Source organism: Echinops telfairi, unplaced genomic scaffold (assembly GCF_000313985.2).
Source record: "Echinops telfairi isolate 266 unplaced genomic scaffold, ASM31398v2 ScPeMD7_60;HRSCAF=208, whole genome shotgun sequence".
In the NCBI taxonomy this organism is placed as follows: domain Eukaryota; kingdom Metazoa; phylum Chordata; class Mammalia; order Afrosoricida; family Tenrecidae; genus Echinops; species Echinops telfairi.
The window spans coordinates 18,310,931-18,334,929 of record NW_022103958.1 but is presented as its reverse complement, the minus strand read 5'-3'; the positions used below and the strand labels follow the sequence as shown (position 1 = coordinate 18,334,929).

Genomic DNA, 23,999 nt, shown 5'->3' with positions numbered 1-23,999 from the left:
CCCCCCCCCACGGTCTTGTTTTCAGGGTTCTTCTGAGCTTTAGCCCTCGCCCACTCCCTCAGTAACCTTCACTGTTGACACCAGGATTCTCATTGCCTTGTTTGGGTCTAGTTGGATCAGTTGGTTGGTTACTTGGTGCCCAGGAGGGGAGGCAGGCGACTGTCACCAGGTCTTAGGGTGATTGACCTGCTGTCCCTTAGGCCTGCGACTGCTTTCTGAACCTGTGGGCAGCATTTCTAACCTGCTGCACGACTCGACTCATGCAACAAGTGAGCGAGTTTGGGAGAGACTGAGAGATGAAGACAGCCGTGGACTGTGTTGTTGGACCTAGTCGAACCTGCAGCCCGAAACAACCTGATATTCACTGCTTCCGGTCTGCCCTCTCATTACTAACTTAAGGCAAAGTGATTAGGAGTAACTTCCTGTAGTTTATTTCCAGACACACTTATATTTAGTTGGATATTATATGGATTGAAAGGTGTCCTCCCAAAAGATGTGCTGAAACCTTAACCCCTAGTTCCTGTCAATGTGATCTTGTGTGGAAGTGGGGCCTTTGAAGCTGTATGTCATCAATTATGTTCACAGGAGGTCCTGCAGGGCTGGCGAGTCCAAATCCACTCTCATAAAATGTTTTATTTTCTAACCACACTTTGGCTAACTCTGATTTCCACACTATACATTTCCCTCCTAGAGTGTGGGTCCCCCCGCCTTTGGCTCAAAATGATTGCTTTGGGGTGCATCCTGCATCCCCCTCTTCACAGAGAACCTAGGGACTGCTCCTGCCAACCCCACCCCAGCCTAATGTCCTCAGGTCGGGTGATCCTTACCGGCACTTCTGAGGCTGTAAACCTTTACGTGGCGGACCTCATGCTGTCTCCCACAGTACAGCTGGCTGATTTGAACTGCTGAACTTTTGGTTAGCAGCTTGATTGCCAGGGCTTCTTGTGGGAAATGACAGAGGCCAGATGGAAAGGTACCAGGGTTCATGTTGCTGCCTGGCAGAGGTGAGAGCCCATTTTAGGTTGATCAACTGGCCTTATCTTCCTTGTGGGAGTCAAAATACCTCAGTCCCAGGAACTGAAGGATGTACTCAGTCCCAGGAACTGAAGGATTTCTTCTGGACTCCCTTCTGCTCGGTAAAGTCGAAGGGTGGTTGAGAAAAGAGGAAGCCTCTTAATGAGAGGGATGGACACAATGGCTGCAACAGTGGGCTCAAGTACAAGCACGATGACGAGAGGCCCAGGGCTGGGTGGGGTTTCCCACGAGGTCACTGTGAGTCGGAACGGACCCTAAGGCAGCTAACAGCAACACTGCTGTTGACGTGTGGGGTGAGAGGCCTGGAATCTTCCGGACAAAGTTCCTCTGAACACATCCCCCCTCTGACCTCAGCCCATAGTAGGGCAAGCCTGCTGTCTTCCTGAGAGACCAGCCCAGGCCTGCAGCTGCTGGGTCCCTGCTCTCTTCTCTGCAGGCCGAGAGGGCCAGGGAGCCCGAGGCCAGCAAGCCTTCGCAGAGGAGAGAGGAGCCCCATCCTGGAACACATTGCGGTTCTTCCCAGGCCCCTTCTCCTCTGTCAAGATGTGTTCAGCAAAGATATGGGCATGTGTTAACAGCGGCAGCCCCCAGGGATCAGAGCCCTATCACGAATGATCTGCCCTTCACAATGACACAATCAGGGGGAGATTGTGGTTGGATGAGGGGCTGAGGCCCTGCGAGGATTCGCAATTTCCTCCCCCAAGAACACACAATAAGGAGGTGTCAGGACTTGAACTTGAGGCCTCCTGACTCCAGCCCTCAACTCATCTCCAGATGCTTCCTGGGACGCACACTTTCTTTTTTGCAAAAAGAGACAATGAGATGTGTTGGTTCCACGCGGGAGGCACCCACAGCCTCATGCCCTTCCCTGAAGGCTAATTAGTGTTTTCATTCTTGGATTCTGGCCCTCCTAGTGGCATCGTGGGTTACACATTGAGTCAGCAGGCTTTTTGCTCCCATCGAGCTTAATAGCCCTAGAAATCCACAGGGGCAATTCTGTTCTGTCCTGTAGGGCCACTATGATTCAGGACCGATTCGTTGGCAGTAGGTTGGGTTGCTGTGGGTACGAAGGATCCCTGGTGGTACAGTAGTTAAGTGCTCAGCTTCTAATCAAACGGTTAGTAGTTCAGGCCCATATCGCTGCTCTGTGGAAGACAAATGTGGCTTGTGCAAGGTTTGCAGCGTAAACCTATAGGGTCAATCCTGTAGGGTCACTGTGAGTCAGAGGCGACTTGATTGCATTGGGGTTGGTTGGGTTTACAGGGGGTAAAGTGGTACCTCTTGGTGATTTGGGTTTACGGTCCCCTAATGACATGCTCTAGACTAGAGGCTTTTTGTTGTGACTGTTGTCTATTCTATGCTTGCCTTCGATCTGCAGGGTGACTTTCCCTTAATATAAGCCATGATGGGGCACAGCCCTGTCGGACCTCTCTGGCTCACACTCGGTGGTCAGGAATGGCGTGGCGAACACAGTAGCAGTCCTTGAGCAATCTGTTCGGACTTGGCGGGGAGTCTTTGAACCAGTTTGCACACAGGCTCCCTCTTGGGTGCCAGGAGACAGCCTGGCTCTTCCTGGGGCTGATCACTCTAAGGAGGACTCCGGAGGAGCCTCCCTGGGACCCGACACAGTAGGAGCAGCAGGAGTGTTTTATCTTTGTTTGCAGGGATTCCAGTTGACAAATGAACTGGGAGTCCCCTACCAGGGCCCTAGAAAGAGAGCTGCTTTATGCCCTCCGTGGGGATTATTTGGCATTTATGGTTTCAAAGAAGCAGTTTCTGAGACCCCACTGCGGGTTTGATTTCTCTCCTGATTGGTTTTAAGCAGCCTTCTCTGTAGTCCCTTGTTACCGGTGCTTAATGTGTGCCTGTAGAAAATGTGATCCTTAGTATAGGCTCCTGATGGCACCTCATTGCCCAGGATGCCAGAACAACAACACCTTCGTGACAGCCAAGCTGGTTCCATAGCCCAGTGGACAGGTGGTATTAATGTTCCTCAGCTGGCCTGTCGTAGAACAAATGCCCTAAAGTGATGAATCTTTGTAATATGTTCCCAGACTAAGTATGTTAATTCTCTTTAGAGAGATGGGAATTGTTGTTAGCATCTATGATTGCAGGGATGATTGTCTTCGGAGGCAATGTGTGCGCATCTGTGTAGTATGCTTCTCAGGGGACATGGCGTAAAGGCTGGACTTGCAGGAAAGGTGGGAAAAAGTAAGTGGCCCCAGCAATCCTAGGAAGGCTTCCGTATTCCTTGAAGCCTCTACTAAGCAAGGGATTGAAGACTCAAGTCTATCCACAAGCCACTAGGAAGAAAGTCCTTGTTATCACCTTCGAGTTTTTTGTTGTTACTAAGTGCTGTGCAGTCAGTTCTGACTCATAGTGACCCCAGGTACAAACAGAACAAAACACTGTCTCGTCCTCCATCATCCTCACAATTGTTCAGTGCCAGTCCATCGCATAGAAGGTCTTCCTCTTTTCCATTGGCCCTCTACCTTCTCAAGCCTGATGCCTGCTCCAGGACTGGTCCCTCTGTGTTAGCACATCCAAAGTCCATAAGAGAAAGTCTCACCACGCTCACTTCTAAGGAGCACGATGGATGCATGGATTCTAAGACAGTGCATTCACTGTTAACCAACACCACAACTCAAAAGCATCCATTCTTCTTCAGCCTTTCCTTTGACCACGGAAAGCCCTGTGGAGCACAGTAGACTCTGGCAGAAGTGGGGTCCCCAAGAGTCAGAATCCACCATGGCAGCTGGTTACTGGTACTCCCACTAGTCATTCCCTGGAATTCCATCATTAGGGCCTTGCCTGTGGAGCACGGATACCCCTGGGAATGGGTGAAGCACTGCAGCGCATGTTGTGGGAATGAGTGGGACGGGGCAAGGATGGGAAAGAAAAGACTGCCGTTTCTCTTGTGTGCACCTAGCCTTCTGTATGCGGGGCACCTCTCTGCACCCCGTCTCACTGACCCCGCCAAGCCCATTGGGCCTCTGTTCTCTGTGATGCAGACTTCCCAGTGCCCGTTTAACGAGAAGCGCGAGTGGCTCAAGAGAGAGCCGAGTCTTCCCAGGAGGCCACCCTGCTTCTCTGAGGGGCTCTGGGTATCTTTGGGGAGTGGCTGTCACATATGACCCCCTCGGGCCACACAAAGGAGAAGAAGAAGCCGTCTCCACACCGGTCAACGGCAGTTGCCACAAGGCAGAGGTCCACCCTCCTTCCTTCTTGGTCTCACACCAACTCTCCCTCCACGACACTGCCTTTCTGCTGGGTTCCCTAATCTACTGCCCTGGCTGCACGGAACTCAGACTCCCCTCACAATCATGGACGTTTATTAGGAAAATGAAGGGCTGAAATGAAAATGAGAAGCCAAGATCAGAAAACATTAAGGATACACCCTTTGGTTCCTGGCAGGACCCTCCCTTATCCCGCAGCCAAGTCTCTCTCTCTCTGGTCCTCAGCCTCTGCCTGGGTCAGGAAGCCCCGCCGCTCTGCCTCACAGTCCCCGAATCTCAGTGGGGCCCTTCTGCTCTATTATATGGCCTCTGGTCTCGGTGTGGTGCGACCCCTCCTGCCTCCCCCACTTCCGGCCGGGATTTCAACGTGCTCGTGACTCATCTTCCTTGATGGTCCCGAGAACTCTGTCCCTTCTGGATTCTGGGATGCCTCATTCTTATAGCAGGGAAGTGGGGAAAGTGAGCCCTTAAAGTGAAGGGGGAATACGCAGGAGCGAAGCTGCCAGTGAAGCCCCTCTCCCCGTCCACCAGGGATGTGAACAGCCTTGCCACCATGCAGAGCGCACTGGCAAGTGGATTCTTGTAGATAGGTTAAAAATGAACACTTTGGCATGTAATCTCCCCCTTTGACCCCTGTTAAATTTGTTCTAGTTTTTAATATTCTCTATTTTCTTTTCATTTGAGGGTTTTCTCTGTTTTATCGTGATTGGTTTGGGTTGATGTTTTGGCATGTTTTTCCTTATAGGAAATCCAGCATAGGTAGAGACAGTAATTGGATGAATGGCTTCTTGGGGAGGTGGGAGGGTAAGTGGCCAGAAATGGGGAGCTAATAACAACGAGCATTAAATAAGAAGAAAATGCTTTAAAATTGAGTGTGCCATGAATGTACAACTCTCCTTGATATTATCGAACTCTTGTGTGATATGTGGATTTCTGTGGCAATAACACTCTTTAGAAAAGAAAGAAAGACTTCTAGTAAATTGGCATTCTATGATGCTCACCTTCCCGACACAACCGCTGAAGACAAAGCGGGTGAATAAGCAAATGTGGTGAAGAAAGCTGATGGTGCCCGGCTATCAAAAGATATAGCGTCTGGGGTCTTAAAGGCTTGAAGGTAAACAAGCGGCCATCAAGCTCAGAAGCAACAAAGCCCACATGGAACAACATATCAACCTGTGTGATCACGGGGTGTCGAACGGATCACTGAAGACAAATGGGTGCATAAGCAAATGTGGTGAAGAAAGCTGATGGTGCCCGGCTATCAAAAAGTATAGCGTCTGGGGTCTTAAAGGCTTGAAGGTAAACAAGCGGCCATCAAGCTCAGAAGCAACAAAGCCCACATGGAAGAAGCACACCACCCTATGCAACCACGAGGTGTCGAAGGGATCAGGTGTAAGGCATCATCAGAACAAAAAATCTTACCATAGTGAATGATGGGGGCAGTGCGGAGTGGAGATCCAAAGCCCATTAGTAGGCCACTGGAGATCCCCCTGCGGAGGGGTCTCGGAGAGGAGATGAGCCAGTCAGGGTGCGATGTAGCAATGATGAGAAATACAGCTTTCCTCTGGTTCCTAAATGTTTCCTCCCCGCTCCCACTACCATGACTCGAATTCTATCTTGCAAGATTGGCTAGACCAGAGGAGGTACACGGGTACACAGGGAGGGTAAAGGGAGAATGGGTAGGAAAGAGGGAACCGATTACATGGAGCTATATGTGACCTCCTCCCTGGGGGACAGACAACCGAAAAGTGGATGAAGGGAGATGTCGGACAGGGCAAGATATGACAAAATACCCATTTATAAACTGTCAGGGGCTCATGCGGGAGGGGGGAGCGGGGAGGGAGGGAATAAATGAGGACCTAATGTCGGGGGTTTAAATGGAGAGAAAATGTTTTGAGAAACGATGTACAGATGCGCTTTACACAATTGATGTGTGTATGGATTGGGATAACAGTTGTATGAGCCCCTAATAAAATGTTAAAAAAGAAAGAAAGAAAAAACTGAATCCTCTTCCCCTTATTTGCATGGTCCCACCCAATCATTTGGTGGGAGAACTGGATAGAAGAGCCATAGAAGAACTTTCACTTCACCACAGCACCAAAACCACTCCAGAGGGGAGGAAGGGATGAGCACACCGATGGAGTGGTCTGCCCAGGTGTGAGTGGCTCCGTGGTAGGAGGACTCCGATTCTTGGCAAAGCTCTGGAGGAGGAAAATAGACCAACAGCAGCCTTGAGTCAAGCCTGATGAGTGAGAACCAGAGGCCAGTTAGCCAGATCTGCCGTTTTGATTCTCATATGGACCCTCACCAACCCACACGCTCTTATATAAAATGTGAGCTCCATTCAGCGGCTTGAGGGCTATCACAGCTCATGAAGGAGAGAGTCTGGACTTGGGCTTGAACGCTGCCCCTGCTACTGGCTGTGTGGCCTTAGACAAGTCACTGAACTTTCTTCTGCATCTTTGACACGTGGATAATGATTTCTAACTCCTGGGGTTGTTGGGAGGGTCCACATGAGATAAGGATGGGCAAGTCCTAGCATGGGGCAGGACACGGTGGCCTTAGTGGCCAGTCCAGAGCCGGTGATGGTAGTGGCTCTTAGGACAGCAGGCAGTCAGCCCTCTGAGCCTCCCCTCTGCCTTCTGCCTCCACAGTGCTGCAGGGCGTGGAGAACTCCCTGGTGGGCCTGCACAACCAGAGCTTTGCCCGCGTCATGGAGCAGCGCCTGGCCCAGCTGTTCATGATGTCCCAGCAACAGGGCCGGCGGTTTAGACGGGCCACTACCCTGGGAAGCTACACCGTGCAGGTGAGTGGGTTTTCTCATGAGACGAAATCATGCTGTGTGCAGAGAACACTGGGGCTGCAAACTAATGACGTCCTTTGGTCCACGAAGCTTTTTGGGTATGGGGTGGGGGGGGTCAGAATGTTGATGGTCATGATCATGAGAAATATAAAGGAGGCTGAGAATTAGCCCCTCACCATGAGCTGGTCAGGCAAGAAGGTCTCAGAACGGATTCTGCACACATGCAGTTGTTCATTGAGCAAAAGGCTATCAAGCAGCAAACATGACTTACAGAAGAAAAAAATTATAAAGCAAATCGATCTGTTCCCTAGGCTCAATGAAAAATGATTTGAGAAGTATCAGTTCAAGGCTGGTCCAAATGAAGTGTAGGTTAAAGAGATCCCAAATGTCCAACTTTTCCAAATTACTTTACCACCCCATCATTCCTGACACCAGTCAGCACTCCTCCTCTCAGGACGCGCTCATATCCCAGGGTTTGCAATTCACTGTGATGTCTCCTAGCACTCACGGACTGACATGGAAACGGCTCACATCGTTGTGGAATTTGGCAAGTCCCAACCCTGCAGCTCAGACATCCGTCCGGAGGATTCTCCTCCCTCGCAGCAAATCAAGCTGCTGCACCCTCACCAAAACAGGCTGCTTGTTGGCTCACAAGGCTGCAGCAGAAAGTGAATCTGTCAGAGGATAGGCTGCGAGCCTATCTCAGGAACCAGAGGTCAGGTGGAGGCAAACCAGATGCGGGATTCAGAACAAGAGACCAAACTGCCACAGTTTGGGTGGGGACAGCGGGGAGTCCTTCGTAGCCGAGCAAACAGGAGTGTGCTGGGTCTCATGGACAAGATAGCATCTTGTCCATGTCTGATCCTTTGATGGTGTTGTGGTTTTGACCTTTGGGTTTCAAAGGGTTAGGTAGAGGACACCCTTATCACTTCTGCATATGTTCAGTGGACCAAGATTAGTCTCAGCCAGTTTCTTGACCTTGGCCACCTGCTTTTCTCAGTTAAGGGTCTCTGAGTTGGAGCCAACTTGATGGCACCTAACAAGTCACCTGCTATGGTAGTTGGCTTAGTAACATACCTTTGGGGGCTCCCTTCCACGTATCACGTCCTCACTGGCTTGTCAGTTCCCTGAGTCTCCCCAATAAGCCACAAGCATGCAGCTCTTTTCACGGTCTGCTTGGGAAGGACCCCAACCAAGAGAGTCAGTCTCCAAGGGTCGGGCATTAAAGCTTTCTAGATTCTTGCGTGCAGTTCATGCAAGCGTGAGGGTCTCTTTAGAATACTCTAGCCTAGCCACAGATCTTGAATACTACTAATTTTGCTAGAGATCCCATTTTGAACATGTGCTATGTTCATTAGAAAAGTTCTCTGTGGAAGAGTGCAGAGTGGGGACCCAAATCCCATCTGTAGGCAATTGAACATCCCCTTACAGAAGGGTCATGGGAAGGAGATGAGCCAGTCAGGGTGCAGGGTAGCAACGATGAAGCATGCAACTTTCCTCTAGTTCCTAAATGCTTCCTCCCCCCACTATCATGATCCCAATTCTACCTTACAAATCTGGCTAGACAAGAGGATGTACACTGGTACAGATAGCAACTGGAAACACAGGGAACCCAGGACAGATGATCCCTTCAGGACCAGTTTGTGAGTGGCGATACCGGGAGGGTGGAAGGAGGGTGGGGTAGAAAGCGGGAACCGATTACAAAGATCTACATATAACCCCCTTCCTGGGGGATGGATAACAGAAAAGTGGATGGAGACATAGGACAGTGTAAGACATGACAAAATAATAATAATTTATAAATTATCAAGGGCTCATGAGGGAGGGGAATGAGGAGGGAAGGGGAAAATGAACTGATACCAAGGGCTCAAATAGAAAGCAAATATTCTGGGAATGATGAGGGCAATAAATGTACAAATGTGTTTGACACAATGGAAGTATGTATGGATTATGATAAGAGTTGTACGAGCCCCCAATAAAAAGATTTAAAAAAAAATAAAGGAAGAAAAGTTCCCTAACAGCTGCCTCTGGATTGTGGGTTTCCCCGTTGTTATCTAGTGGACCAGCCTGGGGGTGAGCTCTTTATTGATAAGGGAGCGCATCTATGGTAGAAGCCTGGGGGGTGAGCTCTTTATTGATAAGGGAGCGCATCTATGGTAGACCGGAAGTGTGTGCATTGTATCACACTATCCGTGAGGAATCATTGTAAAGGAAATGAAGGACATCAGCACCATCGACCTACGGCAGTCTTTGGGGGGCGGGGCGGGGAGGACTTCGTGAATCCAGTTCTGTATGTGAGTCGGCACCGTGTGCCTGTCTAAGGCTCCAGGTCCCTTCGTCCACAGTACGAGGATTTGGCTCCTTGCCCTCTTGGATGATGCTGCGAATCTAAAAATTTCCGGTGGGCTGTGGTGACCCAAACCAAACCCACTGCCATCAACATGATTCTGACTCCCAGTGAGCCTGTGGGACAGAGTAGAACTGTTCCTTAAGGGTTTCTGAGACTGTCATTTTTTTTTTTAAGCAGGCAGATAGCATCGACTTGCACCTGAGGAGTCACTGGTGGGTTTGAACCACTGAACTTGTGATTAGCAACCCACTGCACTGTCCCGAACTCATTGCCATCCAGTCAGTTCTAACTCATGGTGACCGTATAAGACAGGGTAGATCTGCCTCTGTGCATTTCCAAGACTAACTGTTTACAGGAGGAGAAAGCCTCATCTTTCTCCTTTGGAGGGGCTGGTGGTTTTGAACTACTGACCTTGTGGTTACCATCCCAATGTATAACCACTATGCCACCAGGGCTCCTCTATGAGGTAAAGTCATGAGATGGCTAATTTTGTGTGTCAGGTGTGTGGTTTTCTTTCTGGCTACACGTGACCCCTATATTTTGCAGTTCTCCCCATGGCAGAAAGAGAGTTTCTAGGATGCGGGGAACTATGGCATGGGATTTGCCTCACTGGAAGGAGCACAAGAACTGCCATCAATCCTGGCATTATCTGAAAACCTAAGAGGCCTCACACATTCTTTGTCTAAAAGACCCAGAGGGACAACCTTTCCCTCACCTCGTCTACTACTCCGTGCACTTGGCCCCTGTTGCTGCCTGAGGGTTCTGAGTGAAGCAGGTGGAGGTGTCATCTCTACAAATCCCTAATTCACAGAGGCTGACAAACACTTCTAACATCCCCTGGGAGAAATCGTGGTAAAAATCACTTGCTTCTAAATCAAAATAGCGCTGAGATGTTTGATATTTGAGAGCTCATTCACCTGCTCCCTGGTTGTTTTCATACTCTTCCCACCGCCTTTCCCAGCAGCGATTCTCAACCTCTGGGTCGCGACCTCTTTAGGTCTCGACCCCTTTCACAGGGGTCTGGTCTTTCCCAGCAGTGGGTCTCAACCTGTTGGTTGCGACCCCTTTCACGGGGCAAAATGACAGTTCTGAAGTAGCGATGAAAATAATGTTATGGTGGGGGGAGGGGTCACTGCAACATGAACTGTATGAAAGGGCCGCGGCATGAGGAAGGTTGAGAACCACTGAGCCAGGAGAAGGAAGAGCATGCCGAGACTCCCCGAATAGAATGCATTCGACCGAGCTTACACCATCCTCTGCCCAGAAGCCTTTCTTCTGAATCCGGATAATTTTAAGAGCTGAGCCATCTTCAGGAATAGGTCGATGTAAAGGCATTTCGGTAAAGAGGTCAAGTTTTGGAAACGCAGAGAGGCGGTTCTACGCTGCCCTGTAGGGCCCCACAGAGTCCGAACCAGCCTGAAGGAAATGCATTTAGAATCTCCGTGAAGACCACTCCGGGAGATGAAATGAGAAAAACACGGCTAGGGAACATTTTGAAGGGTTTGACTCCAGTTGTAATCAAAGGGATGCTGATTTTGAAAACAAGGCGGCAGTGTCAGCTACCAAAGCTGAGGAACACAGCACGGTCCAGTGTTGGCGGGGACCCAGCGAAGCAGGCACTTCCAAATACAGTACACTGATGCCACTCTCTGGAGGGAAAACGGGTAAGTTAGGCTTCAAGAGCCTTTGAGAGAGGTTCTAGGCAAAAAAGGACTAGGTCTTAAGCAGGCAAACATAAAACCAAGACACATCATCCAGGTGAGGGAGCCCATCATCAGGATGAGGCCATATGCTGTCCAAAGGATTCGTGGCCACCTTGCAAAATGTAAAAGACAGAAACAACAGTTAGTCACAAAATCATGGTGGACATCAGCAGATCCGTTCATTCTTGTCATGGTCCGGACTACGGAATAAGGACGGAGATTGGGATGTGTATACTACTGCAGATTACAAGGCCTGACAGGATGGGTCCTGGGGTTTCTCTGACCATGTTTTGTGCTGACACCCCAATTCCCCATAGGGAAAGTCCCTGAGGGTGAGGCTGTCCCTCCCTTGGGTGGTTAGGGGAGTTGTAGTAATCCACGGTCAAACACACGGCCTGGGGCAAAGCTTCCTACAGGGCTGGTGAAGGGTCGGATGAAGCTCCGTACAGGCTAAGGCTGAAATGGCGCGAGAGCACCCACGGTAAACTGGTCTACTGTCAACCCAAAGCTTAGAATTTAAGCTTTCATACTTACTCCAACTTACTCCTAGGAGTTCATCTCCTGGAGTTAGAAGTGAACAAAGGCGTTTCTCAGATGGTTCTAGGAGAACCCCTGAAACAAGGGGGTTCTCAGGGTAAATCAATCCAGGCATGCATGCCCACCTGTCCCTTCCTTCAAGATCGCAAAGAATATTTGTGGGCCAAAAACTCCAAAAAGAAAGCACCTTAACTGTACTCAATATGTTGCTGTATAAATGTAATGGCCCCAAAGACTCTTGTTTTTAGTAGCATTCTACTTTCAACAACATTTTCAAAAAAAATTTTTCAATCATACAGAAAAAAATTGAAACAAAAGTATACAAAAAGATGTTTTTTAAAGTAGATATAGAGTGACCCATAGACCATCGAGCCTTTCTGTTTCATATCACAGCCATCCCTGTCTCACCGTACTTAACAATGTTTTGTTTTGTTTTGTTTTTACCTATTAGGAGGTTTGTGGAAACAACCAAAATAGAACCCCAAGGGTAGAAACATCACTCTTACCTGATTTTTCCTGGAAGTCCCTCTTATGTCACAGAGTCTCTGAGTCACATTTTGGTCACTCTCACAAGATTTCAAATTTTTCTGCTGTTTGCACACTTACTAGACTGCAGGATAGTGCAGACATCACTTTTGTTCACACTGGGAAACCTAACAATGTGCGTGACTCACTTTTTGGGCAGTATTTAGTTTCTTGTGTTGGTCTGGAACTGAACCCGCAATATCTCCAAGGTATACCTGTATATTATTTCACTAATTTATATGAGATAACTTATATGGTTTCCATACTGTAAATTCTGTTTTGATTGTTCTAGAACTTCATATAAGTGGAATCATACCATATAGACATCTTTTTGATTCATTATAGGTTTTTTGCATTGTTCAGTGCTTCCTTCCTTTACATGGCTGAATAATCTTTCCTTACATGAGGACATTATACTTTGTTTATCCATTCCTCTATTGCATAGCACCTGAGCTTTCTCGAACTTTTAGTTACTATAAATAAAGTTGTTGTGAATGTTCTCCTGCAGGCCTCGTTGTGGCCATGTGTTTCCATTTCTCTCGCATAACTAGGAGTGCATTGCTAATTCGTAAAGTCAGTGTCAGTGCACTCCATGAGAATTGGCCGGACCTTTTCCCCAGTGGCCGCACCATTTTGCACTATCCCCAACTGACCGTGATGTTCCAGTTGCTCCCCATCCTTGTCAACACTTGGTGCTTTCTCACTGGTGGCCACTCTGGTGAGTGTTGTCTCACTGTGGTTCTCACTTTCATGTTCTTGAAAACTGGTGATTTCGAGCATTTTTCTATGTTTGTTGACCATTATGATATCTTCCGTGTGAATTTATGGCCAGCTATTTTGCCCATTTTTATAGGGTTGTAGTAATACCTATTTTTAATTGTTACATATAGCATGCATGCAAACATGCATAAGAAAGTGTGAGCTTAAAGAGCACTAATCTACAAATAAATCACTAACCAAAAGGGTAAAGACATCACCCTTACCTGATTTCCCCCGGAAGTACCCTCTTGGGTACCTTCTACAACTGCACCCCCTTTTCCTGACCAGTGTGTCATGTGACTCTGGATTTCTTATTAGATTTTCTTGTATTTACTATGTATGTTTTTATCGTGTACATGTATAACCCTAAATAGTATTTAATTTCATTTTCCTTCTTTTTTTCCTTTTGAGCTTTATATTCTATAATTTATCTCTTGCTCCAATCAGACTTTTCTTTTCACACATATTGATATTAATAATAGCTCATTTATTATCACTATTCTATATTTCATTGTGTGACTATTCGTGACACACTTACTTGTATTCTGTTGTACATATTTTGGCAAAGGCTATACCATAATGTTTATTAATTGATAATGATAAAAGTGAAAAGTTGACCAAGCGGCCATCTAGCTCAGAAGCAACAAAGCCCACATGGAAGGAGCACACCAGCCTGTGCGATCACGAGGTGTCAATGGGATCAGGTATAAGGCATCATCAGAACAAAAAATCTCACCATAGTGAATGAGGGGGGAAGTGCGGAGTGGAAACCCACAGCCCATTTGTAGGCCACTGGAGATCTCCTTGCAGAGGGGTCTCGGGGAGGAGACGAACCACTCAGGGTGCAATGTAGCAACGATGAAAAATACAACTTTCCTCTAGTTCCTAAATGCTTCCTCCCATGCCCCCCCTCCCCATCATGATCCAAATTCTACCTTGCAAGTCTGGCTAGACCAGAGGCTGTACACTGGTACAGAGAGGAACTGGAAACACAGGGAATCCTGGGCGGATGATCCCTTCAGGACCAATGGTGAGAGTGGCGATACTCGGAGGGTAGAGGGAGAGTGGTTTGGAAAGAGGGAACCGATTATAAGGATCTACATGTGACCTCCTCCCTGGGGGACGGACAACCGAAAAGTGGGTGAAGGGAGACGTCGGACAGGGCAAGATATGACAAAATAACAATTTATAACCTATCAAGGGTACATGAGAGAGGGGTGAGTGGGGAGGGAAGGGAAAAAATGAGGACCTGATGCCGGGGGCTGAAGTGGAGAGCAAATGTTTTGAGAATGATGAGGGCAATGAATGTACAAATGTGCTTTACACAATTGATGTGTGTATGGATTGTGATAAGAGTTGTATGACCCCCTAATAAAATGATTTTTTTAAAGTGAAAAGTTGATTATCTAAGTTCAATAATAAAGCCTTGATTAAGTCACAAACTCTCTGCCATCGAGTCCATGACGACTCAGAGCCATGGAGAGGACAGGGCACGACTTAATGACCACTGGAAAGATTAACCAAAGGAAATTGTTACCAAAGCCGTGAGGTCCACTTCAGCGCACCCTTTAGAAACCAGCTTTCGTTCTTTTATTGTATTTAAGGTCGTTTAAGGATGCAAGTAAGAATAGCAAGATGTGATACTATATACACTGCGATAAATAATGCAATTTAAAAAATATTTCAGTGGGATGAAACTATGAATAGGAGCAAATACTCCAAAATGATAGCAGTGATTAGTTTGTGATAGAGGGATTGCAGATGATTTAAATTTAATTTTGTTTCTTTATACCTTTCTGAATTTGGTAATTTTCTGAAGTAAATAGGTACAACTTCTAAGGTGAGAAAAGATAACAAATGTTACTTTAGAAAAAGGACATCATGTCCCCCAGTAGTGCGTTTATCAGACAGCTTTTGAATTTCAGACATATACATTAATTTTTTTCCTTTCTGGCAGTTACAGGAATTTGAAATTAAAAATCGTGGTTGAGACTAACCGTACATGTCCTGATTTAATGTAATGGCCTATTTTTAATTGAGGGCAGAGTCCTGTGTGGAAGTTGGAAAACATCAGCCTCCCAGTGATTTTTCTCAAAACTGAACTTTTCTTCCAAGATGTTCCTATTTCAATGCCTTTTTTCTCCCCCAGTCTCTCCCTCCATCTCCAGTACCTGTTTAGGTCCAGGTGGTCACTGGTGACTTCAGGTCCTGGGAGAGAGGACCCGCTGATAGCAGGGGTGAGTTTTGGGTCAAATGCAAGGTTGATGCCAGATGTCCTGTAAATGTGGCCTCTCTTTTTCCCAAAAGATGGTAAAGATGCAGCGTGTGCCAGGGCCGAAGGATCCAGCGGAGCTGACTTACTACACCCTGTACAACGGGAAGCCATTGCTGGGGACCGCAGCAGCCAAGATCCTGAGCACCATTGACTCCCAGAGGATGGCTTTGACCCTACATCACGTTGTCCTTCTGCAAGCTGACCGTAAGGGGACAGCCTTTCATTTGTCACCCGGAACACCACTGTTAAACGTGGTTCTTGAACGCCATATTAACAGACCTTGACCCAAACAGAGTTCTGTTCCATAAGACTATCATCATTCTGCTGTGTCTCCTGTGTGGTTTAAAACGGTTGGTTTGAAGCAAGGGATATTTTGGATATTGGTATGATGGTAGTGATACTGCTCTGCCCCCAAGTCCTCCCCACTCTCCTCAGTATAATCTAGTGAATGGCTAGGGAAAATCTCTAGCTGAGATTATATTTGTATGCCAGGGGAACGGAAGGTTGTTTGACTCACAAAACATAGAGCGCCCTACCTGAGCTGCACTGGTGCTGGAAGCTGTGCAGCAGAGAGCAGGACCTGGAGTAGGAAGGGGAGTTGGAAGGAAAGTAAGGCTGGACAGTGCTGCCAGGAGGCAAGATGAAACAGGAATCCACAGAGTCTGCACTGAGTGGGGCAGTTGAATACCCTCCCTGGTGGCAGTTACTCTGCCGGTTGCTTTATATAGATGATCTCGTTTTCTACTCTGACTGGAACAGAATTTCTTCGGCTCTAAATCACAAATGTGGAAACCCAAGTCGCCATAAAGTTAAGCAGTTTGCCGGTACTTCGGGAGCCAGGTGTGCATCTAGATGGACCTGCGTCCTGGTACTGTGTTACACTACGGGATCTCAGCAGAGAGAGCAAGCAGGGCTGTCTGTTCTGGATGGAGCACGTAGCATGAGCCAGAGAGTGGAGGCGAAAAGCACTGAGGGTGCTTGAAAACAAGGCGTTCAGGTTGCCTGGGGCGGGACACACGTGGAGGAGCAGATGGCATTAGAAAGGTGTCCTGGTGGGGCCACACGGGCCTGGGATGTCCAGGGAACAAGTGGGAACACAATATGGTTGGCACTGTTGGAGATTTGTGAGCAAGGGAGCAGTATTGTTGTAATCACCCCTTTCTGAGGGAGGTAATCTGGCAGCAGTATCTAGGAAGGGTCAGGACGGAAGGAGACAGGAGATGGTGGAACCATTAAGGAAGGGCCCTAGGAGGGCCCAAGGATTGGGAGTCGAAAGGGGGGCTGTAAGTGGGGAGAGGGGTAAGGAGTTTATGTGATAAAAATTTTAATACTTGGCAATAAATTTAGCATAAAGGGTATGGGAGACCATCTTGAATAGGTTTCCAAGTTGTTTTTCCCATTCCTTGAAAACCTGGAAAGAGAACCACGGTGGTGTAGCTTATGCATTGGGCTTCTAATCACAAGGTCAGTGGTTCAGATCAGCCAAGTGGTTCCATGGGAGAAAGAGGAAGCTTTGTGCTCCCATAAAGAGTTAAGTCTCTAAATCCCACAGAACAGGGGCTGTTCTGCTCTATCCTAGAGGGTCGCTATGAGGCACTGGCGGCGAGTGAGTTTTCCTTCCCTCTGGTCTTCTTCCTGGGTAATGGCCCAGACCACATGTGGGGATGGCTTTCCCTTGTGAGCCTAGGAATGCTATTTGTCCACTGCATTCCTGATTTTTGAAGTGATTTCTTTAAAATCAAGATTCTCTTGTTTTGCATTTTCTCCTTCCCTACCTTCGGTCTCTGTCCTCAGCCCCAGTCCACTCTTTGTTTTAAATCCACTTGGCAGCATCCTCTGTACATGGGTTTCCACTCTTGAGAAGCAGATGAGAAGAGACAAGTGAATGAGAAAGAAGAGGAATGGAGATTTTTTTTTTAAATCCCATTTTATCCCAAGAGTTTTGAGGTGCTCAGCACTTTGAACAGAGAACCACAGTGCTGAATGAACAACTGGTCCCTGTGAAGGGAGATCGTTCGCACTCAGTGTTCCAGCGCCTTCTAACTTGCTCCTAGACATGGAGAGGGGGTGGGAAGCTGGCCTTTCCACCTCCAGGTGGCGATGCAGGATTTGATTCCTTTGAAGTGACCTGTGTCCGAGGGAGGTTTTCATGAGTGCTATTTGTGGGGGCTTGTGTGGGAGAACCGTCAGGGTTGTCACACCCAGGTGCTTTAGGGAGGAAAAGTCTCCCCAGGGAAAATCAACAACCACAGAAGTGCTCTACCTCAGGTGACCATCAGATTCTTATCTCAAAAAAAATGTGTTAACTATCTGAAAGAAAGCAGTAGACCGCCACCCCTTGGAGAAGGAGCTCACACTCATCCATTCTTTCATCGAGTATTTTTGAGCACCTACTGTGTGCTGGAGAGACTAGTCCCCCGGAAAGGACACCAAGCTTAATAAATCAGAGGAGAAGTGAAAAAGAAGGGTCCTCTCAGTAAGAGGGGTGACACAGGGGCTGCAACAATGGGCTCAGACATGAGAACAAGGGTGAGAATGTTCGATTGTGCAAAGTGTCAGACCCAACTCAACAGCCCCTAACAATAACAACACTACCATGTGCTACCTTGTTCTAGGCACAGGGAGCGCAGCAAAACAGAGCAGACAAAAACCCCTGCCCTCTTGGAGTGGACCTTCCTGAGTGTGCAGATTAAATAAACAAAGCAAATGAGAACCACGCTTCCCCACATCTGGTGTGCCCACTTAAATGATGTGTATACGTACATACCCGGCACAGGAAATGAATGTGCAAGGGGATTTTGTGGCACCAGTGTTCTTTAGGTAAAAATATGATGCTGATGAGTCCTAGAAAGAAACGGTCAGCAGGGAAAGAGCTAGGGGACATTAGAAAGGTAATGGCTGCATTTCAAGTGACAACCTCTATGTGAACATCAGAATGAGCGGAGTACAAGGACGATTTCTGAGGATACTTGGGAACAAGGTTCCAGGCAGAGGAAGAGCCAGGGCTGGAGGATGGAGGAGGTTGGAAGGTTTGAAGCCCAGCCAAGAAGCACTGAGGGAGAAGAGATGAGTTCAGGGTTCAGATCAGGGGCCCAAACCCCTGGGGCTTGTGGGCCGTGCTCCAAGCAGGATGAGGAGTGGGATGGGGAACCCAGATGGCTTGGTGGACTGAGCACTCCTCCACTACTGGGTGCCAGGCTAGACACTCCGGGCTCTGACTCACCCCAAGTTCAAGCACTCAGATTGGAGGCAGCTCTGGCAGCCCAAGGGCAGGCTGGAAACATTTCCGAATGAATGCCTTCTCCATTGAGCATGTGCTCTGTGGGAGAACAATTCACCCTGAGTTTGGATCAGCCTTCCTTCCTCTGATGAGTACTTCCCTGTGCTCCAGTGTTAACTCAGGAACGACTTACAAGGTGCGTTTCCGAGAAATGACACCCCAAATGACTAACCCCCCACCCTCCCCAGGCTCAGCGAAGGGCCAAGGGCTGAGCACTGTTATTGCTCCTTTTGCCTCTTCCTCTGCTGTAGTCCTTGCACCTGACATGACCATTTGTTCCTTTTCACCTCCCCACATGGCACTTGTACTGAGGTGTCCTTAAGCCAATGAATGTATCGGGTTTGGAAGGCTTCGGTTGACTTAACGTTGCTCTCATTTTGGATGCTAAATGAATGTATGAACGTGCATAAGATCAATCTGCCCTCTCGCCCTCTCCATAGAGGTGAAGGGTGTGGCATACTGCACCAAGAGGAAATACAGCTGCCGAAACAATACAGCTGAGTCAGTCAACCGCATGTGGATATTTCTTGCTGGCTAATGAAAAATGTATATGCTCAAGGGATCGGGCTCTGCCATGCTATACGTTTCTCTCCATCAGGATAGAATCACATAGCCAAATAGACGCATATTGGTACTTTTCATAGACACTCTGAGCTTTATAAAAACATTAATGGCATAAAACTCCATCTAAATACTGAATTACTGAAAAGACTGGCAATTAAGTGCTAATGTCAACAGAAGCACATTCTCTAATGAGCTGTTTTCAGAAGCTAATCATGTGATTAATCACCAATTGATAAAAAAAAACTGGGAAAGAAGTTGTTTTGTTCTAATAGGACTTCAAACCCAAGTGCTGCCGGGAGAGAAAAGAACCTTTCGGCTCCTGTAAGAGTGGTGTGGGGAGCCAGGCTGCACCAGGGATAGCGGTAGTGCTCGGATGCCTTTATTCCCGTTTCTTGGAGCATGTTCTAGAAGCAACTAAGGAGCCCTGGGGGTGGAGTGGCCTACACCTTGAACTGCTAACAAGAAGGTCATTAGTCCAAACCTAGCGGTCCCACCGTGGGGAAAGATGAGGCTGTCTGCCTCCGTAAAGATTTAAAGTCTCAGAAACCCAAAGGAGCACTTCGACTCCCTCTTCCAGGGTGGCTGTGGGTCAGACGTGGCTCCATGGCAGTGAGTTTGGTTTGTTGCCAACCCAAATAACGGTTGGTCCTCGAACCCCCACCCCCCCAGCAGTTCCACAGGAGAAAGACCTAGCTATTTGCTTCCGTGACTATTACAGTCAAGAAAACTCCGTGGGGCAATGCTGCTCCATCCGACCCACAGGGTCGCTCTGAGTCAGAGGCCACCTGCTAGCACCCAGTGAGTATCCGATCTAAATGTTAGGGACGCAGCAGGAAAACAGAGGCTAAAAGCCTCTGCCTTCTTGGCACGTCCATTCTCATGGTGAGGGAGGGGAGTGGGAATAATCCATAAGGTTTCACTCCAGGGCCCCCAACAGAGGCATCGACTGTCCTAACGGCACATCCTCTCTGCTGACGATCACTTTGCTTACACTGCTCTTTACGCTGGTTCTGAGCACAGCCTGGTCCTGTTGATGAGACCGAGACATCCCCCTGCCTTCCTTGCCAGCCAGTCTGGGGGCGACCCATCCATCACTCACTCTGAGGGTTCTCTCTCTGTCGCCTTTGCTGCCTGCCTCGACCGCCGACTTCTAATCCTCAGATTTCTCCTTCAGCTTCTGGGCCTCACCGGTAGAGAAAATTGGTAGTGCCACCCCATTCTCCACTTCCTCTTAACAGTAATGAAGACTAGCCTCTCTTGAGCACCCACTAGGGACCTCATCCTGTGCTGAAGTACTGCATGAGCTGTGTCTCACTGATTCACTGACACGTACAAAGTGAGAACCCTCTTTTCCAGAGGAGGAAACTGGGCATTAGGGAGCTCGAGTAACCTCCCAGGTCTGAGCAGAGTCCTTCTGACCCCAACTCCTCTCATCTCCATGCCCTCTCATTGCAGCTGAGAGGGGTGGGGTGGGGCGGGTTTATCTCGTGGTCACTTTCTTCCTCCTGTTTTCCTCAGCTCCTCATCACCTGCTCTTGCTTGCTCTCTCCCGCAGCTGTGGTGAAGAGCCCACCCAACAACCTGTGGATCATTGCCGCGGTGCTGGCGCCCATCGCCGTGGTCACAGTCATCATCATCATCATCACTGCCGTGCTCTGCAGGAAGAACAAGAACGACTTCAAGCCCGACACCATGATGAACCTGCCCCAGAGAGCAAAGGTAAGGAAGTGGGGAGGGAAGACGAACAGGCACCCAAGGCTGCACAGCCATTCCCGGATCTTCCCTCTGATTCCTGAGGCCGCTGCATGCACCCTCAAAGGCATCCTTACAAGCACCCTCCCCCCACCTGTTTTTTTGGTCCATTAGACATTTATTTGTTTTGGGGCGTTGTTGGTGTTAGATACCGTAGGTTGGTACCTAACTCACAGCGACCCTGTGTGCAGTGGAACAGACACGGCCCAGTCCTGCACCATCCTCACAGTGGCTCTCACGTCTGAGCCCATGGCTGTAGCCCTGTGGTGTAGTGGTTGGTGACATGTTGGACTTCTTACCAGAAGGTCAGCAATTTGAATCTACCAACTGCTCTGAGGGCTCACAGTGAGGCTTTCTACTCCCTTAAAGAGTTCTGGTCTTGGAACCCCCCAGGGGCAGTTCCACCCAGTGGCTGTGACTCGGAACAGACTCCGTGCAGTGGGTGTCTGCGCACCACATGCCCTAGAACAAGAAGCCCAGGGCTGGCTCTCCTGTGTGTTTTCTTCCGCCTTGCTTCCTCTCGGTCCATGAAGTCTGCCAGGATATTCAGCACAGTGAAACCACACTGGCGGGATGGGGGCAGATTGTTCGGCCATTTTTCTAGACCTTGGAGCTGCACGTCGGATTTGGGCTGATCACTGCACGCTTGTTGACGCTGCCCGTGAGGTTTGCAACAATGTTCCCAGCTCTGTGATCATCCGCGATCTCAGAGCCACCCGTGTAGCCATGCTGCGTCACCACGCTCAGAAACCAGATAATGGCTTTCGAGCACCGCCTCTCTTCACCGCATTACTGATTATCCTGAGCGCATCTGCCAGGACATCCATGCACGGCCATTGTGAGGACCCGAAAGAGGAAGGGCTGCAAACCCTCGTTATTATTTTCATAATCGGGACATGATAGCTAAGGACATGCCGGTCGTCGGTGCTCCCAGTTGCTTGACATGTAGCAACTCCATTTTCATAGCAACCCTCGGAGGAAGCTTCATGGTTTTACAGATGAGGAAACTGAGGCACAGACATGTAGGAACTCAATAGGATGGGAAGGGGCGTTGTTATTGTCGTTGTTGACTGCCATAGAGCCCACCCCGGACTCCACACACAGTGGAACCAAACACTGCCCGATCCTGCCCCTCCTCTTTTATCCTTTGCAGATCACTGTGATCCCGTCTGGCTTTCGTCAGCTGATTTTCAGAAATAGATCTCCAAACCTGTCTTCCTTAGGCCCGCTTCGTCGGGAAGCTCTGTAAAAATCTCTTCAGCATCCTAGCAATGCGCAAGCCCATATTGACAGAGGGTGGTGTGCTCCGGGTCTCCTGCCTGGAAGGGGGCTTTCTACCACCAAACCACCACAGCCCCTGACAGGGGCCTTAGGGCATCTCATCTCACCGCCTCCTCTTACAGACGAGGAGACGCGACTCCTTCAAGGCTGCACAGTTAGTGGGTAGCAGCACTGACTCGTGGTTCCTAGTGCAGGCTTTTTCTGGGGCTATCAGAGCCTCATAAGAGTCCTTCCATTGACTGAAATGACTTGCCTTCAAGCGCTACCAGGGTGGACAAGCTGCAGAGCTGTGGCCAAGTAGCCGTCACACTTCAGGTCTGTGGCCTGACCGGAGCCTGTCCTTCCCTACTGCAGCCCACTCTCTGTACCGTTCACCTCTGATAACTAGGAGGGAGGGGAATGGGCTGAGGAGACGCTGCAGGCTAATTTCCCAGTCACGTCTCTCCCTCCATGATATCCCCGAGGGAATGATAGTAACCTGTAATACTCGATCTTTAAATAATGCCTTACAACTCACTGGGCCTTTCCAGGGTCATCCGCTCATTTGCTCATCACAGCTGCCTGTGAGGTAGGTCGTCGCCAGGGCAGTTTTTATGATTCTCATTTTATTGCCAAGCAATGAGAGAGAGCGAGAGAGCGAGCAAACGAACCAGTCTCATCCCGAGTCATAGAATGAGCACCAGAAGGGACTTGCAGGCACCTATCTGAGTAACTGATGTAGCTCTTGCTACATCACACACCTGCCAGGATCCTGTGATTTGGCAGGTAGGAACCCGCCTCGGGCTCTGAACTTCAGAGTTTGGTCTACATGTGCAGGACTGAGACAGGGAGCCGCACCGCGCATTTCACACACCTTGACATGCACTGCAGCCATGGACGTGGCTCCTGCAAGGAGTCACGCTACGTGTCTCGTTCTTTCTGGATGCTCATCGCTCACTCCAGGAAACCAAAGGGTTTTGAAGCTGTGGCTCGAGCAGACACTGTGCACCGAACAGCCAACCCCCAAGGAACATTGCTCTGTTTCTGTCGCCACCGAGGCACCGCGCTGGTGAGGAGGGTGCGCTGGAGATGACCTAGGCAGGGGAAATGAAGCCTTTCCAAGAAGGGACATTTTATTTCCATCTGACCTTAGTTATAGTGTACGCCTTTCAGATGTGACAGTAATTACCAGAATCCAATTGCAGCTGAGCACTGAAATGCAAAACATGTCACACTGAGATTGTCAATGGCCTTGTTGGGTCACAGATGAAACCAGGATTTTCTTAATTTGCCAAGCTCTGTTGGACAGCGCACGGTGGCAGTATGCCTTCTGGCGGGAGAGCTGTCTGAGGCTGGAGCCCATGCATGGCTGGGGCTCTCGGCACCCCCCCATTTTGACGAATAAATCTCTATTTTTTTTGCCATTCCAAAGAAAGGTAACCCAATATAATGCATAGATTATCAAACAGTATCATTAATATCACATGTAGGTAAAATCTTGCTGATAATAGTTATAAAACGGTTGCCATGGTACATCGTTGAGACGTTATCCTAGTAATTGGTTTGATGGTATGATTCGAGGTTGACATGAATTTGGGGGATGGGCCATGCATGTTGTCATTAGCATAAAGGTTCCTGCCTTGTTTTTGTTTTGTTTTGTTTTTTAATCACTGTATTGAGGGGCTTCTTAGAAATCTTAGAACATTCCATCAGCCCATGGTATCAAGCACACTGGTACATATGTTGCCGTCGCCATTTCCAAAGCAGTGTCTTTCTACTGGAGTCAGCGCCCTTTTATGTTCCTCTGCAGTGCGCTGTGCCTTGTGACGTTCCTGGCTGATGTTGAAAATCAAGCATATTTATATTCCGCCAGAATATTTAACCTTCCCTTGTAGGTTCTGCTGGTGATGATGGGGGGCG

General features: G+C 48.6%; 1 protein-coding gene across 1 annotated transcript in view; it reads left to right on the top strand.

The window, feature by feature from the left end:
- Positions 1–23,999, top strand: part of KIAA1549L (KIAA1549 like) — a gene marked incomplete at its 5' end in the record, with an annotated part of 302,875 nt that overhangs the window by 207,209 nt on the left and 71,667 nt on the right. The window contains 3 exons of the mRNA XM_004718072.2: positions 6,926–7,077; positions 15,256–15,427; positions 20,623–20,786. Of these exons, the coding sequence (XP_004718129.2) occupies positions 6,926–7,077; positions 15,256–15,427; positions 20,623–20,786 (488 nt within the window). The remainder of the gene's footprint in view (positions 1–6,925; positions 7,078–15,255; positions 15,428–20,622; positions 20,787–23,999) is intronic.